General features: G+C 55.2%; 2 protein-coding genes across 2 annotated transcripts; one reads left to right on the top strand and one right to left on the bottom strand.

The window, feature by feature from the left end:
- The first annotated feature begins 31 nt into the window (after nt 1-31).
- P2RX6 (purinergic receptor P2X 6) lies at nt 32-10,595 on the top strand. Its single transcript, XM_037067478.1, is given in 13 exon segments — nt 32-224; nt 909-1,059; nt 2,451-2,522; nt 5,895-5,970; nt 6,151-6,244; nt 6,317-6,397; nt 6,481-6,622; nt 6,709-6,818; nt 8,091-8,184; nt 8,271-8,336; nt 8,495-8,572; nt 8,659-8,712; nt 8,714-10,595. Coding segments are annotated over 13 exon segments (1,290 nt in total). The 5' UTR covers nt 32-90; the 3' UTR covers nt 8,852-10,595.
- A 754-nt stretch (nt 10,596-11,349) lies between these two features.
- Nucleotides 11,350-14,484, bottom strand: SLC7A4 (solute carrier family 7 member 4). The gene is given in 5 exon segments (XM_037067436.1): nt 11,350-11,420; nt 11,634-11,742; nt 11,947-12,306; nt 12,309-12,539; nt 14,470-14,484. Coding segments are annotated over 5 exon segments (786 nt in total).
- Nucleotides 14,485-16,320: the final 1,836 nt, after the last annotated feature.

Genomic DNA, 16,320 nt, shown 5'->3' with positions numbered 1-16,320 from the left:
TCCTCGGGCTCCTGCTTTATCTCCTGTTCAGCTGTGACTGCAGCTGCTGTGCTGACTCATGTGCCCCAGCAGCCAGCAGGAGCTGGGAGCATGGGCTCCCTAGGGGCCTTGACCGCCTGGGGGCTTCTGGATTACAAGACTGAGAAGTATGTGATGACCAGGAACTGGCGGGTGGGCGTCCTGCAGAGGCTGCTGCAGCTTGGGGTCGTGGTCTACGTGGTAGGGTAAGAGAACGGCTCTTGGCCACACTGGCCAGAGGGGCCGTGAACGGTCCTGCTGGGCTGAGGGTTGAGGGTTTGACTCTTCAGGGGCTGGGCTGGTGGTGGTAGAGGCAGGGTAGGTTGGGACAGGGTAGTGGGTAGGGGGAAGGAAGGCTATCTGTCTGTGTAGGGGCCTGTGGGCGCAAGAGCAAGTATAAGTGTATGTCTGTGTCTTCCTGTGTGCCCACTGCCCCTTCTCCTTAGCTTTGCCCCTAGCCCCTCGTTGGGCTCTGGGCACAGTGCAGGATATAGTCTCTGACACCTGTGAGAGCTGGAACCCAAGGCCCCAGACAGAGACCACAAGTTCTGGCTGGGTCAGGGTAGGAAGAAGCTGGGTCTGCTGGGGCAGAGGGAGGGTGTTGGCTGGTGGAGGAGGTGGTAGTGGGCATCTCCAAGCCCATGGCTGCCTAACAGGAGACACCCATGTGGGCACTGGCTCTCCGATGATGGCCTGTGCTGGTGGTCTGTTCAGGGTGTTTGGGGGTGGGGGGTTAGGGGACATGCTGGTAGAGAGGAGGCAGGGGACCCAAGTGGTGAACTGGTGACCTATAGTGAGTGAGGGAGAGAGACTGAGCAAGTAGGGCCTAGCTCTGCCGCTGCTCACAGTGCGCCAGGGACACACCGTACTGCCCATTGCCTCCTCCCCAGGTGGGCCCTCCTCGCCAACAAAGGCTACCAGGTACAGGACGTGGAGCCCCAGGTTTCTGTTATCACCAAACTCAAAGGGGTTTCTGTGACCCAGATCAAGGAGCTGGGGAATCGGCTGTGGGACGTGGCTGACTTCGTGAAGCCGGCACAGGTGGGTGTCTCAGGGCTGCTGTCAGGCGCTGACGCCTCTGATACCACAGTTGCAGCAAGTGTGTGCAAGAGAGACATGTGGTGCCAGAGGCGGGTGCTGGCACTGTCACAGGGCTGGGCTTGGGAAGAGCCTCCCAGAGGAATGGCACCTGGACAGGGGTATCGGGCATGTGTAAGAAGCGTCCAGGTGAGTGAGAGGAGGGGTCAGGAAGCCAGGCCAGGAGAGCTACATTTACAAAGGTTGCATCTGAAAAAGAATGGAATGTCTAGAAACTTGACATTGAGCTTGAGCTTGAGGGTGAAGTGGGAGGGGATTGGGGGGGTGGCTTGGGCCTGGAACTTCCTGCATGCTCACATCCCTGACCCAGGGAGCTGCCATCAGGCCCTCCTCCTCTGCCCCCACACTACACTCTGGCCGCTCCTCCTTCTACCCAGATTGTCCACAGCCTGTTTCTCCTCTGTCCTGCTGGTGCCCAAATTGTGAACCCGGCGAGCAGTGGTCCTGAGCACACCCACTGTGTCCAAAGAGAAGTCTCCTCTCTTTCCCAATGTGACCCATGTTCATCTGTCAGAGCCAGAGCTGGACTCAGGTGGACATCTCCCTGTCTCTCCCCCGTCCTGTCCTTCTCCTAACAGTTTCCACTGCAGCACACACCCTGCCTGTCTCAGGCTGTGCTCTTCTAGGGAGTCCCCAGGTGCACCCATGCTGAGCCTTCACATGTGACGTCACGTGTGCCCCCAAGTGCAGCAGCCTTCACATGTGACATCATCTGAGCCTGCCGGCCCTTGCTTCCACCCTTGGAAGGCTCCCTGTCCAAGATGGTGGCCACCAAGTCCCTCCAGATCCTGGCCACTGCCATACCCCTCTGCCCTCTGCCCTCTGCCCTCTAGCCAGCCCTTGCCTCCCCTTCCTGGGTGTACGTTGCCCCAAATTCACAAAGCTCTCACGCTCAGCACACAGGTGCCAGCCACCCTTCCTGTTCCTGGCCCCCTTTTGCCCAGGCAGAACTCACTCCCTGCTCCCCTGGCTCTTGGCCATGCATGCAAGGAGGGGTCCACCTTCCCACAGCCCGGGTGGGTGCTCGGCCTAACTCAATGCTGGCTCTTTAGTGCCTAGAAACAAGGGGCTCTTAGGAAATTCTGAGTGAGTGAAAGTGGATGTGAGAAATAAGTTTGTCTCAGAGAGGCAGACACGGGCTCAGAAATGGCCAGAAACACAGCCAGCCTCCCGTCACCTCTCCTTGAGTTTGCCCCATGGAGGCGTTGTCCTGGGCCCCGGGGGTGATGACTGGATGAGGCCAGGGCTCCTTCCCTCCCACACCAAGCTGCCAGTGGCTGTCCTCTCCCGTGCAGGTAGCCTTGCAGGTGCAAACCCCGACCCTTGTCTTCTAGGGAGAAAACGTGTTCTTCTTGGTGACCAACTTCCTTGTGACACCACAACAAGTTCAGGGCAGGTGCCCAGAGGTGAGGATGCCCAGGAGCCTTGCAGCCTTGGGTCACCAGCCGTGTCCTCCCTTCTCCTTCCCAGGGTGACTGATGGCTCTGTAAGTGCTATTGTGTCCCAGGCACTGGGACAAAGCCTTTGTGTGAATCGTTCATTTAGTCTTCATGAGCACCCTGGCTGGTGGGCATTGCTGCAATTCCCATTTAAGATGAGAAGGCTGAGGCTCAGTGAGTTGAGTCGCTTACCCAAGGCCTCCAAGCCCGTGGGTGACAGGACTCTGGACATCTGAGAGGGAGGCTTCCAGAGCCTTCCACTGTCATTCCCTGTGGGGTATCCAGGCCCCTCCCAACCTGGTTCTGCCCCTCGGCACTCTCCAGCCAGGCTGTCAGTGTGACAGTGTGACACCCGGACCTGTGCACAATGCCCAGGGGTCTCTAGCAGCAAGAGCCAGGCTGGGAGGTCACCTCCCCTTCTCCATGCCCAGCCTCTACTGATGTGTCCCCAGGCAGTTTTCATTTTGGTTGGCAAACATGGCGCAGCCCTGCGTATGAGTTCAGGTGCACTTATGATCTCCGGGTACTTTTTGCTGTGACTGTGGGCAAGCAGGAGTTCCCACCCTCTGTTCATTTCTCAACAGAAATGCAGATTCTCCCCCTGAAGGCTCACCTTTCCTCCTCCCCTGGACCCGTGACCGAGCAAGAGCTCACAGCCCAATGTGCATACGCAGAAGCCCACACTGTGGTGCCCAAACTGTCACCTAACTAGGCAAAGGCTCACAGTGCACATTGGGGCCAATTCTATGGCACCAGCTCTTGGGAAAAGAAAGAGTTTTTATTTCTGAGTTTGGCCAATAAGGAGATAAGCAAGGCTCAGATTTGCCTTAATCCAGGGTTGGCATGGAGGGGGGATTATAAGGGGTCTCAGCCCCGGTTCTCCCTGGACAGCAGACCTTTTTGATCCTGGAAGTCCCTGTGTGTTCAGGTTCTGGTTCTGTCCTGGTCATTTGGTTCCGTGGTGGTGGTGGGGGCAGTCGAAGGCTCACAAGGGCTAGTTGTGCCTAGCGTTCCAAGGTTTAAATTCTGGCTCTGGGTCTTGTTAGAAGCAGGGCCAGTTTTAGTTCGTCCTGCAGTTATAGGCACGCGCCTGGGATCCAAGTGTGTCACAGAGCACACTTGTTCTCCTCCCCAGCTGTGGCTTTCCCTCCCAATTTTTTTATTGCAATAAAATACAATAAATCTAAGATTTATCATCTTAACCATTTTTAAGTGTACAGTTTCCCAGCTGTAATTTTGTTTGAACAGTTGAGACCAGGACATAACCCTGGAACCTACCTCCCTGGTGACACCTTTCTTTAATTGAGTCCGACATTTAATTGCTTGCTGGGCTGGACTAAATGCTGGACTGTGTGGTCACTTGTCCCCTGAACCCAGGTGGTTGGTCCCACCACAGTTGCGGAGGGTGCCTCCTGTCCCTGGCTGGCCCTGTTCTCAAAGGAGGGGAGTCACGTGCATGAAGCTTACGCTTGTCTTTCCGCCTCTAATGCTCAGAAGACGTCTGCTTCACATTCAGTTTGTCGGCTATTCTGGTTTTTGCTGGGACCATGAGTCTATGTTTTCTGACTCCACGTGATTCTTTGCCCATGTCCTGACTTTTGGCCCTTTGCAAGAAACTGCTGGAGCTGGGAAATAATTCATTTAATCTGAAAACTCAGCTGCCTGAGACCAGCCAGAGTTCCTACCAGCTCCTCTCAGGGACCCTGGTAGTCTGGTCCCTCCCAGCACACGCCCTGTGTTCCTGCAGCAAACACTTGCTGAGCCTCCCCCAGGCCAGTGCTTGCAAAACCCTGTCCCCGTACTTCAAGAAACCCCTGCCCAGGCAGCCCAGCCAAAGGGATGGTCCTGAGATGGGGGCAGAGGCTGCAGCCGGAGACCCAGGGAGGTGCTTCTGCCAGCCCGGGGCCTCAGAGAAGGTTTCCTGCAGGACTGGAGGCTCAAGTAGGATTTTAAATATGCGCAGGCAGAGGGGCCTGTGTGGGCAAGGGGCCTGAGCTACTGGAGGTGAGGCAGCTCCAGAGTCAGTTACTGCCGAGTGGGTCTGCAGCCTAGATGTGGACTGGGGTGGGAAGGCGGGGATGTGAGATCTCAGGGGCCCTGTGAGTCCCACTAAGGAGCTGAATTTGGTCACAGGAGCAGCAGGCAGCCATGGATGGGCTCAGGGGAAGGGTACTCCATCTCCTGTACCTGGGCAACCAGTTGCTGGTGGAGATAGTTGAGGGCAGAGGCAGGGCTCTGTCCGGGTCACAAGGGGGGTCCAGTTGGGGGATACGGTGGTCCAGGCAGTATGGAGAAGAGAGGCAGACTCGGGACTCAGGTGGAGACAACTGGGCAGAACAGGTGGCACCACACTGTCTCCAGCCCACTTATCACAGTCCCACCACCCACAACGTCTCCTGGTCTCATTTGGCTTTTCAGAGTGCCCGAGCCCTTCGCTGTTCCTCCTGCTGCCCCTGAGCTGGGCTCCCTGGACAGTGGTGTCTGTCCTCCACCCCAGGTGGAGCCATGTCTGTGCAAGTGCCTGATGCCCAGGGGTACCTTCCTCTCTGGGGTCTGGGACCCTAAGAAAGCTCACCACCTTCCCCCCTGGCTCATCCCCAGAACTCTGCGCACTCATTAATGTCCCTGTTTTACTGAAGAACAGCAGGGAAGGGCCTAGCCTTTGGTGTCCTACTTCCCTCCCCAGGCCCCTTGGGCTGGGGTCCCATCCTTGACTACCACATCCAGCGCCTCCAGCACTAACCTGCCCTTCCCAGGGCCCCTCCACCTTCCCTATTGTGTGGTCTGAATGAGGATACAGCCTGACCAATTAGGATGCCGCTCAGTTGCTGGGCATTATTCTGCAAAGTGAAAGGTTGCTGGTTTGATTCTTGGTCTGGGCATACGCCTGGGTTGCGGGTTCAGCCCCCGGGTCAGAGTTAGGGTTAGGGGACATACGAGAGCAACTGATGGATGTTCCTCGTTCATATGGATGTTTCTCTCCGTCTCTCTACTTCCCTTCCTCTCTCTCTAAAACTAAATAAACAAAATCTTAAAAATAAAAATGAATTAGATTCAGAGGAGCTGGGACTGGGTGGATCATTCTGTCTCACCAGGGAGACAACCTCCAGGAGGCAAAGTCTCACCCTGCCTTGGAGCACAGCCCCCACACCCCATCTGGTCGGGGGTTGCCCACACTCCCTGCTCTGACTGCCTCCGCTTCTTTTCGCCCTTCAGCTTTTCCGTGTGCCCCTAAACTCGGGGAACCCTGGGGGGCTAAGGTGGGAGGGACATGGCCCTGCGGATGGCAGGGCTGGTCACCCACCGGGCCATGGACAACTGTGCTCTCACCCATCTCAGCACCCATCCATCCCACTGGCCAGCTGCTGGGCCCACGAAGACTGTCCTGAAGGGGAGACGGGAACACACAGCCATGGTAACAGTGGGCCCTGCCTTCCAGTGCCTCGATTGGAAGTGAGGTTCGGGGGTGCAGGCCAGGACCCTGGGTGGCTCCTGAACGTGGGCTCGGTGATGCCTCTGCGTCTCTCCTTTTTGTCAATAGCCCCTTGTTCACTCAGCCCCACTTCAGGCCCAGAGACTGTCTTGTGTTTTCAAGGCATTAAAACAGGCCAGTGTGTGGTGTTCAACGAGACCCACAGGACCTGCGAGATCCAGGGCTGGTGCCCAGTGGAGAGTGGCACTGTGCCCACGTAAGTCTCCCCCAACTCCCAAGGCCGGGCCTGGACCGGCAGAGCCTGCCCCTGACTTCCCCCTGCCCACAGGCAGCCCCTGCTGGTCCAGGCAGAGAACTTCACACTGTTCATCAAAAACACTGTCACTTTTAGCAAGTTCAACTTCTTCAAGTAAGCGTGGGTGGGTCTTCACAGGCCCCAGGCCCTCCTTATCACCATCCCATCCTGATCTTTCCTCCCCCGGCCCCTCTCAGGTCCAATACCTTGGAGACCTGGGACAATACCTATTTCAAGCACTGCCGATATGATCCCCTCTCCAGCCCCTACTGCCCGGTGTTCCGCATTGGGGACCTCGTGGCTGCAGCTGGAGGGGACTTCGAGGACCTGGCATTGCTGGTGGGTGTGTGGAGATCAGGGTTCCGGGAGGACTCGGGGAGGGTCCGAGCCCAGGCGCCAGCAGAGCAGTGATGTGCTGTGTGCAGGGCGGTGCTGTAGGCATCCGTGTCCTCTGGGACTGCGACCTGGACATCAGGGACTCCGACTGCCGACCTGACTACTCCTTCCACCTGCAGGAGAGGAGCTACAACTTCAGGTGCCACCCCCACAGCCCCCAGTGTTCGCATGCTGCTCCTCAGCCAGGCCTACCTCCACCTGTCCTCCTGTGGAGGCTAGGACAGACCCCAGCCTAGCCCCCCGGATGCTCTTCTCTGTGTAAGAGGGGGGTCCCAGGAGCAGAAGGGGGCATTCTCAGCTCCAAATCTCCCAGCACATGTTCTGTCCAGCCTCTTTCTGAGCTCTCCCCGCTTCACCCCATAGGTCCCGACACCCTGTGTTATTGCTGGGACTTCTCACTTCCAGCCTCTCCTCCACCCTAGCATCTACCCTCCACAGTGGAGGGAGCTTTCTTTTTCACTTTTCCCTTAAGGTTTTATTTTTTAAATCTATAGGAAAGTTCAAAGATTAGTACCATGAACACCCATATACTCTTTATCTGGGTTCACCAGGGTTTTTGTTTGTTTTTTTCCTTTTGCCACCCTTGCTTCTCCCTCCTTCTCTAGAGTGAGCCAGGTGTGTTTAGACAGCTTTTGAGTGCCACCATTTAGAAATAAGTGGCAACATCCAGATACGCGCCCCCTCAACACCGTGCTGAGCCTGAGGACCTTCCCCATGGGACCACTGTTCGACTGTCACACACAGGAAATGCAACACCGCAGACCAAACTCACATTCCAATTTCCCCAACTGTGCTGATAACGTTCCTAAATTTTTATTTCTCAATCTAGGATGCACGCAGGATCTTGCATGGCATTTACTGTCACGTCTTTGAGTCCAGCAGACCCCCCTTCCCTGCCCAGAATCCTCCTGCCACCTCAGGCCACCTTCTCACTGTTGCTCACACGCACACGTGCGCACAGCCACCAGGCCTGGCCTTGCTGCCTCCCCAGCCTTTGCTCATGCCCTGCTCCCCTCACCTCTGTGTTCTCACTGGCCCCACTTTCTCAGCCTAGAATCCTTCCGGAACTCTGTGGCCCCGGCCTGAAAGTCTCCCCTGCGGGGAGCCTGCCCCGGTTTCTGTGGGAGCATGAGCTCCCTACTCCAGACCCTCACAGCCCCGACCTAACCCCACGTCCTCCCATCCCCCACTGTTGGTGTCTATTCAGAGACTCTTCTGTCCCTGTCCCCTCAGGAAGCAGGAAGCTTCCACGAGGCAGGTCCTGGCTTGCTTCTCCTGTGTGCCCTCAGCAACAACATGGAGCTGAGCCCCGGGATCTGGGCTGGGGCTTGGGGTTGATGGAATGGATGGATGAGCAGAGGGAGGCCAGGGAGTGGGTGGAACAGGCCACCAGACTTTCTGTTGCCCACAGGACAGCCACTCACTGGTGGGAAGCCTCAGGCGTGGAGGCCCGGACTCTGCTTAAGCTCTACGGGATTCGCTTCGACATCCTAGTTGCTGGGCGGGTAGGAGGGGCCGGGTGGGGTGGGCAGGGTGCTGTGGGAGGAGGCGACAACCATGGACTAAAAGGCTCAGCCCAGGTATCTCTCAGGCAAGGAAGTTTGGGTTCATCCCCACGGCCATCACTTTGGGCACTGGAGCAGCTTGGCTGGGTGTGGTGAGCGCTCCCTCTGGCTGCACACAGGGTGCGCCCTGCCCGCCTGCATGCACATGGGCCCCTTCTGCCTGCTGTTGAGTCTCAGGGTGAGGGTTGGGGAGGGGGCAGGAGGGTAGGCTGGGGCCCAGACACGGGCCTGTCTATCCTGCCTCTCCCAGATCACCTTCTTCTGTGACCTGCTGCTGCTGTATGTGGACGGAGAAGCCAGTTTCTACTGGACAACCAAGTATGAGGAGGTGAGCTACAGGCCTGCTCCACCACCGGGTGCTGCTCCCCTCGGAGGGTGTCGGCCAGAGCCCCGACCGAATGTCCTCATCTGCAGGCAGAGGCCCCGAAGGTGACCGCCAACCCTGAGCAGACAGACCTAGCCTCCGCACCCCCAAACCCGGCTGCCCAGGTGCCTTAGAGGGGGCCCAGCACCTGCCCCCATGGCTACTGCTGCTGCTGGGAGCCAGACACTGAAGCCAGGGTGGCCCTGCCCAGGCTCTGGCCCCCATTTGCTTGCCCATTCATGAGGCCTGTACCCACTCCCTGTGGTTGGGAAGGGTCAGGCCCCGCCTTGGAGACCTCAAGGACGAAGTCTCAGCAGAACCACCCTTGCGGGGTGGGAGGAATATACCTTCAATTCCCAGGCCGACTGTCCTTCAGCTTCAGCCTTGGCTCCAGCCTTGGCAGAGCGCTGCCTGGGGAGGGACAGAAGCCAGTTGTGCACAGAGATCTGCAGCGGAACAGAAGCCATGAAGAAGGGGAGAACCCTGGGCCTATGTTTGGAGAGCTCTCTTCCTAACTCCGCCCCCCGTGCTCCTAGCAGTGGCCTGCTCACCAGCTGTCAGTGCTGACCCTCTCACTGACCACAGCCAACCCCATCCCTGCCTGGCTTCCAGCCCTCCTCCCCATGCCAGCCCCCACCTTGTAGGAAGAGCCCCCACCCTCTCAGCTGTGCTGCACTGGGGGCCACATGGCCGGAGTCCACAGCAAGGTAGAAGGAAGCCCGACAAGAGGCGCTGCCTCAGCTGTTTGGGCGCTGGGTTGCAGGGGGCAAGTCACCCTAGACTTGGGCCTCTCCCATGGGAAGGGAGCAGGGTGGGCGGATGATCCCACCAGGCACCCCAGGCAAGGGCACAGGTACCTCTTGGGCCCACACCTGCTCAGCTTATGGTCATCGGGGTCTTTGTGACCTTCTATATGCCTCCTTGGTCACTGTCCCAAGACCAACCCCCTGGAACCTGCCTTCTGGGCATCCTGGGAGCCATGGGGGTGGGCAGAATGTATATCTGAGGCCCAGTCCTGTCCACTGCTGTGCCTAGAAACCTGTCTGGACAGCTGCAGGCAGGAGGCCTTATCTATGACCATAGGTGAAGCCCAGTGGCTGAAGAAGTGTCCCTAACTAAGGACACAGAGCCCTCAGCAGGCTGGCCTGGTTTTGGCTCTGGAATCCTTTGGGGCTCTGTGTCCTGCCTGCTGAGGAATTTCCCCAGGTCTGAGAGATCCATGGTCATGAGGGGAGGGGTGGGGACTAAAGGATTCAAACCCTCTCTTAGTCCCAGGGCAAGGATGTGGGAGTACTCATCCCAGGGAGGCGAGAGCTGCTTCCTCATGGGTCCCTGGTGATTGGGGGCAAGCTGGCAACTTGCCAATGGAGTGATGTGGGTCATTTGGGTAAGGCTGGGTTGGGACTCAGGCTGGGTGAGCATCTGGAATCATCTGGGGCCTGAGCAAGAGCCGTGGGCCCCCTCTCAGTCCCCAGAGAAGTGTGTATGAGGAGGCAGGTTCGGAGGGGCCAGGGAAGAGAACACGGCCATGAGGCCTGGTTGTTGGAGCAGGGTCTCATGTACCTGGTTGTCCTCAGGGCCCAGACAAAGCTGAAAACATGGCTGCAGGAAGTTGAGGAGTAAAGCCTGCCAACGCCAGCAGCCTCCTGTGTGGTTCTTACAGGCAGGAACGGGGAGTTGGACATGTCTACATTTGACATAGCCCAGTGTGGGAGGGCCAGAGTGGGCCTGGGAACCCCCCCAAAGGACTGGAGTCTCACAGCCACTGAATGGGCTGGAAGGTACCTGGAGCAGGCCCAGGTGCTTGAGCACCCATACATAAGCGTGTGCACCATACACACGCCATCCTGAGCCCTTACCACAAAGCCCTTGAAGGGGCAGAGGGAGAGAAAGAGAGACAGAGAGAGCGAGAATATGAGTGCCAGCTGGGCCAGCTGGGCCTGAAATCAGAAACAGGTGTTGCATCCATCTGCAGCCGCATCTGTGCTCCCCAGGGCACCCGTGTGGACCATGTGGGCTCGTGCCTGAGAGCAGCCTGTGCCAATGCAGGCACACACGGTGTTCTCTGGGAGCCTGGGGGAACGAAGGCAACCAAGAACTCCACTGTCCTTCCCAGGCGGCTCTGCTCTCTGGATGCACCCCTGGAGGACATGTGGAGAGCCTGTGATCCCACCTGTCACCGACCCCTCCTCATCTGGTGCTTTTGGGGGCGTGTGGCTCCCCTCTGAGGTCAGCAGAAGGCACTGACCTGAGGGCAGGACCCGGGACCTAGGCCTGGCTGTGTTCCTCACTCAGGGCTGTCCCAGGGCTGGTGCCTCCCCGTTGCAGAACCTAGGTGCCTTTGCTGGGGATTGAGGACAATTGCCTGGTTCCTGGAGGCAGGCAAGGACTCAGTGCCACAAGGAATGTCACAGTGGACAAGATGGCAGATGGTTGCTCGAATAGTTATTTTTGTAGATCCTTGGGGCTTTGGGCCTCTTACCCACATACCCCACCCCAGCTGCCCAGGTGACTGGCATTGGTCATAAACTGGAAGACGCTAAGCAAAGTGTCCATCACACCAGCCCTGGCCATGGCCCACTCCCAAAGGCTCAAAGCGTGGAACCCGGGCTGAGCTCGAAGGTCCTGAGGATTGCTCCAAGTGAGCAGGCCTGCAAACATAAGCTGCCCCAGACAGAGGGGCCTCCTGAGGAGGTGGGAGAGGGTGGACAGGCCTCCAGCTGTCCTCACGGACTGGTGGGCTATTCCATGAAGCCGGGCTCCAGGACCAGTGCCTCTGGGACTGCATGACCTGCACTGTCTCCTCCAGGCCCTGGAGACATGGTGGGGGGACACCGTACAGTGTGGGGTGGCTGCCTGCTACAGCTGCTGCTGGTTCTCCATGTTCTGCCAGTTACCAGAGCTGAAAACATCACGGGTCCTGCAGGATTGCACGAGCCTGAGGGGCAGGTCCCAGCCCTTTACCCTCCTTGCCCTCCCTGCTCTCCTGCAGCCCACCCAGGACCCCAGCCTGGCCCACACTCACCCATCAGCAGCCAGATGGACAAGGGTAGCCAGGTCGGGTAGCTCAGCTTTAGCACGAGGCAGGTGTTGAGGAGGATGCTCAGGGCTGCAGTCAAGGGCACCAGGAAGGTCTGCAGGCCTAGGACCTGATTTCTCAGGAATCCATAGAGCCTTTCTCCAGATTCTGGAGACAGCTGCCCACTCCCCATACAGATAGGGGTATGCTGGCCTCCCTAGCCCTACAACACCCTGGTACATCCTGCCATGGCAGAGGAGGAAGGAGCAGAGGGAGCTGGCTTGGCTGATAATGAGTGGGGGTTGGCCAGAGGACTTACCTGGAAGGTGTCCTGCTGGTGCGGTTGTTGGTGGGCCCCCAGGATGAGGAGACCAAGCACAAGCAATGTAGTGCTGAGTAGGAGCAGCAGGATGTAGTCCCCAAGTGGAAGGTGCACAGCTGAGTCCCCAAAGACCAGCACACAGCCCAGGCTGATGGCCGAGGCCACTATGACACCTAGTGCCCAAGCCATGGGGGCCAGAAGGCTCCACCCACCCGAGAAGCCCAGGTAGGGCATTAGCGCTGGCCATAGCTGCCTGAACTCAGGGGCTGAGGCCTGCTCAGTGCCCACCGGCCGTCAGCGGTTTTGGAAGGACTTGTATTCCTTGGCCATGAGGCCAGAGCTGGCTGGGCCAAGCTCTGGGAACTAAAAGGAGGGAACTTCTGGAAGCATAGCACAATCACAGTGGTGGCCACAAAACTGTAGGCCAGCAGTGTGCCAGTGAACAGGAACTGGACCAGTGTTTCAAGGTCTAGCAGCAGCACTGTGAAAGCCATGAGGACCCCAAACACCAATATGCTCACCATAGGCACCTACATCTGGGAGCACATGTTGGCAAACACCTGGAAGAAGAGCTCATCGGTGGCCGTTTCCTGTCAGCCTCTCTCTGCTCAAGGCTGACCCTGGTTCCTAGCACCCACTGTAAGGCTCCCTGGTAAAGTCCCGTATCTGATTTTCCCAACACCAATCCCTGGAAGCCCCAGCTAGCTGCCTAACCCTCTAAGCCCCAGACCACACTCTCTAAAAGCTGCCAGAGCAAAGAATGAGTAGGCAGCAGAAGAGCTGGCTGACTGAATCCACAGTGTGACGGCGGGGGAGGATGTGGCTTAAACCCAGATCATTTGAGCGGCCACTGTGAGCATGACCTCATGCTCCCCTTGACCTAGCAATGGTAGGCAGGGTAAGAAATCTGCGTTTTGTATTTTTTTAATTTACTTAAGCTATTTCTGATGTTATCTATATTATATTTCTTTTAATTTCTCTATGAAAATTCTTGCCCTGGCTGGTGTAGCTCAGTGGAATGAGCACGGGCCTGTGAACCACACGATCATGGTTCAATTCCCAGTCAGGGCACATGCCTGGGTTGCAGGCCAGTTCCCAGCAGGGGACTCACGAGAGGCAACCATACATTGATATTTCTCTCCTCTCCTTCCCTTCCCCTCTAAAGATAAATAAATACAAAATCTTTACAAAAAAAGAAAGAAAATTCTAGCTCATTCGGGTTATGCTTAGAAAAGGGGCTATTTCCTGTGTCTGTGGGGTAAACACAGACACACCATGGACCAGCAACAGGCATGGAGGGAATTGGAGCCAGAGGTGAACTGAGGGCTCAGTCACCCTTCCAGGAACCTTGGGAATCCTGCATGTGCTCTCACCAAGGTGTGTGCATGTGTGGGCAATCCTTTGGCCTCTTGCAATGACTGTTTATGGGGCCCCCTACCCTATTTCCCTCTCCTACCATGTGCTCCCCCCTAAACAGCCAGTTCAACCTGCATGTGCTGCTGGCTGGCTTCCGCCCACCCAAGCCAGGCCAGTACCCAGGCAAAACTTACAGCTCTCTGACCTCCTTCTTCCCCTGCCTGCCCTGCACACACCATCCATCCCTCTTTGCAGAGATGTTCTAAGTCTTCATGAAGGTGGAATTAACACCTCCCTCCCTCCTAGAGCTTCTTAGCCACTTCCTTCTGGGAACTTATACCCATGGTCCACATCTCATACTCTTGCAAGAGCTCCAATGCACAGGCTGGCCCCCTGGCACACTCTGGACTTTAAAATTTTTACCAACCTAGGATACTAACATCACCAGTAAAAGGATGCTAACTGAGTAGACCTTACAGGTATTTGCTCCAGCTTAGGTCTGCAAAGGCCTGTCACAGTTACCAGCCCTCCTAATTTCTAACACCCCCCGACAGCTCTATAGTAAGACTATATTTTGTCCACAAACACGTGGACAAACTCAGGAGGTGTCAGCTGATGTAGAGTGGCCTCCACTCATAAGCAAGGGCTCCTTCTTAGCCCTGCTGCCACCCGCCACCCATCACAGCTGCTCAGCCGGTGTCTGCCGCTCTTGGCCGAGGTGGAGTTGCCACTTCCCGCCCAAAGAAAAGACCAATGAAAAGAGATTTTGTAGCTTTGGATAGAAAATGGCCAATCGCAATTGGGGTTCCAGCCTAAGGCCTGTCCCCTGGAGCACTCAGAGCCAATTGAAGTTGTACAGGCAGCGTGTCAATCAGGACTCTGTGCTCGGCGTGGAGGGCGGGCCATTGGGCGTGAGGAGTTGGACAGAGTGGAGGTGGCAGCGCAGCGTGAAGATAGGAAGTGACCAGCATGGTACGGCGGGCTACATAGTGGGGGATTAGGCCCAGGGAGTAGGAGGGCAGGAGGGTATTATCCCTGACCCGGTATCGCTGGGACCAGGGTGTATTCCGGGGTCGTGTTAGGAGCCGTGTCTGGAGTAGGGAGTCAAAAGTGGGCACCGGACACACTCCGCAAAGTGCAGTCATCCTCTGCTCTCACACTTACTTTCCAAAGCAACATCGTGTTGACCTTGAACTCCCTCCTATTTGCCTTTGCTATGCTGTGTGTGAGCTTCTGAGGGTGCTTATGCAAAAAGGCAGTATTTACAAGGTCTTGAACTAAGAATGATAGAAAATAGTATATGCTGAAAATCTGGCTTGTTTCATTAGGTAGGATTTTTAATTTTTGGTTGTTTGTTTATACTCATAACTTCTTACAAACAGGAATAGATATGCTTATACTTTTCCCTTTCTTGCGCCAAAGGTAGCACATAGTAATGCTCTTGCTTCTTGTTTTTTTGTTGTGCAAAAAATCTGGCTACCTCCTTACCAATATACAAAGAACTGCATTGCTGTTCACTGCCGCATAGTATTCCAGCAAGTGGCTGTAGGTTATTTGGCCTGTTTTGTATCGCTGGATACTTGGATGTTTTCTGGTGTTTTACACAAGAAAAGTACAATAACGTCTGTTACCAGCCATTTCCTACTGGTGTGGGTGTGTATGTGATGCCAGAAATGGATGGCTGTGATTTTGTAGATATTATCAGATTCCTTATCATTGGCAATATATGAGAATTACTGTTTTTCCACAGCATTTATATTGCTCATTTTTATGTCCTCAGCGCATAGGTATGTCCTAGGTATTGTTGAATTAAGACATAGGTAGTTTAAACATCGATGGAAACCAACCAACGCCTCTGTCACCTCGCGCTTCTAAAACAAGTGGCACCCAGGAGACAACCATATTCGAAGACAGGCCAGAATGATCCTCTCACAGGACTTTATGTGACCCAGTTCAAGTGTCACTTGTTCTCAGTTAACGGAGGTTGATGGCTACTTATTTCAGTCTCAGTTTCCTGCCCTACTTTCCATGGCAGCTTCCAAACTTTGTCAAAAGTGCGCCTACATAATAACCCACACTAACCTCAGCTTTCTCCCTTTGTAAAAGTTAGTGTTGAAACTTCTGTCGTTGGTCATTGTATGGCATGAAATCAAGCTCAAAAAACTTTAAAAAAATATTTTATTTATTTATCTTTTAGAGGGGAAGGGGAGGAGAGAGGAAGAGAAACATCAATGTATGGTTGCTCCTCATGCATCCCCTGCTGGGAACTGGCCTGCAACCCAGGCATGTGCCCTGACTGGGAATCGAACCGCGATCGTCTAGTTCACTGGTCCGTGCTCAATCCGCTGAGCTACACCAGCTAGGGCTCTCAAAAAAATTTTTTTAAGGTTGAATTATTTCAAGTGTAAAAGAAAGCTAACTTTTATTACATGACAGCTGAAAGAAGTTCCAGGACTAGGAAAAAATGTGTGTTTTTCATCATTTTTAGGAATTGTTATTTTTAGCAAAGACTTTGTCTTAACGAGAAAAATACCATGATTAATACTTTCAGAAGAACTATTCAGCCATTGCATTGCTTGTTCGTATGATAGTGTCTTCTCAAGTTGAAATGCCTAAACATGATTTAAAAGTTCATAGTACTGCCCCGGCTGGTGTAGCTCAGTGGATTGGGCGTGGCTAGCAAACCAAACGGTCACAGATTTGATTCCCAGTCAGGGCACATGCCTAGGTTGTGGGCCAGGTCCCCAGTGGGGGCCATGTGAGAAGCAACCACACATTGATGTTTCTCTTTCTCCCCACTTCCGCTCTCTATAAATAAATAAATAAATAAATAAATAAATAAATAAATAAATAAAAGTTTATAGTACTTAAGCCAGCCCTGCAAGTTCCCAGGTAAGTACCCCATACAGGTGTACCTTTTAAAAAATCTTTTATGCTGTATTTTTACTGTGCTGTACCTTGTCTGTGTTTAAATACACCATCACTCACCATTGTGTTATAATTACCTACACCGTT

The sequence above is a fragment of the Sturnira hondurensis genome, unplaced genomic scaffold (genome assembly GCF_014824575.4).
Source record: "Sturnira hondurensis isolate 20B ecotype Veracruz unplaced genomic scaffold, ASM1482457v3 Scaffold0017254, whole genome shotgun sequence".
Taxonomy (NCBI): domain Eukaryota; kingdom Metazoa; phylum Chordata; class Mammalia; order Chiroptera; family Phyllostomidae; genus Sturnira; species Sturnira hondurensis.
Note: the sequence above shows the minus strand (reverse complement) of the source record. Positions and strands in the feature narration are given on the sequence as shown.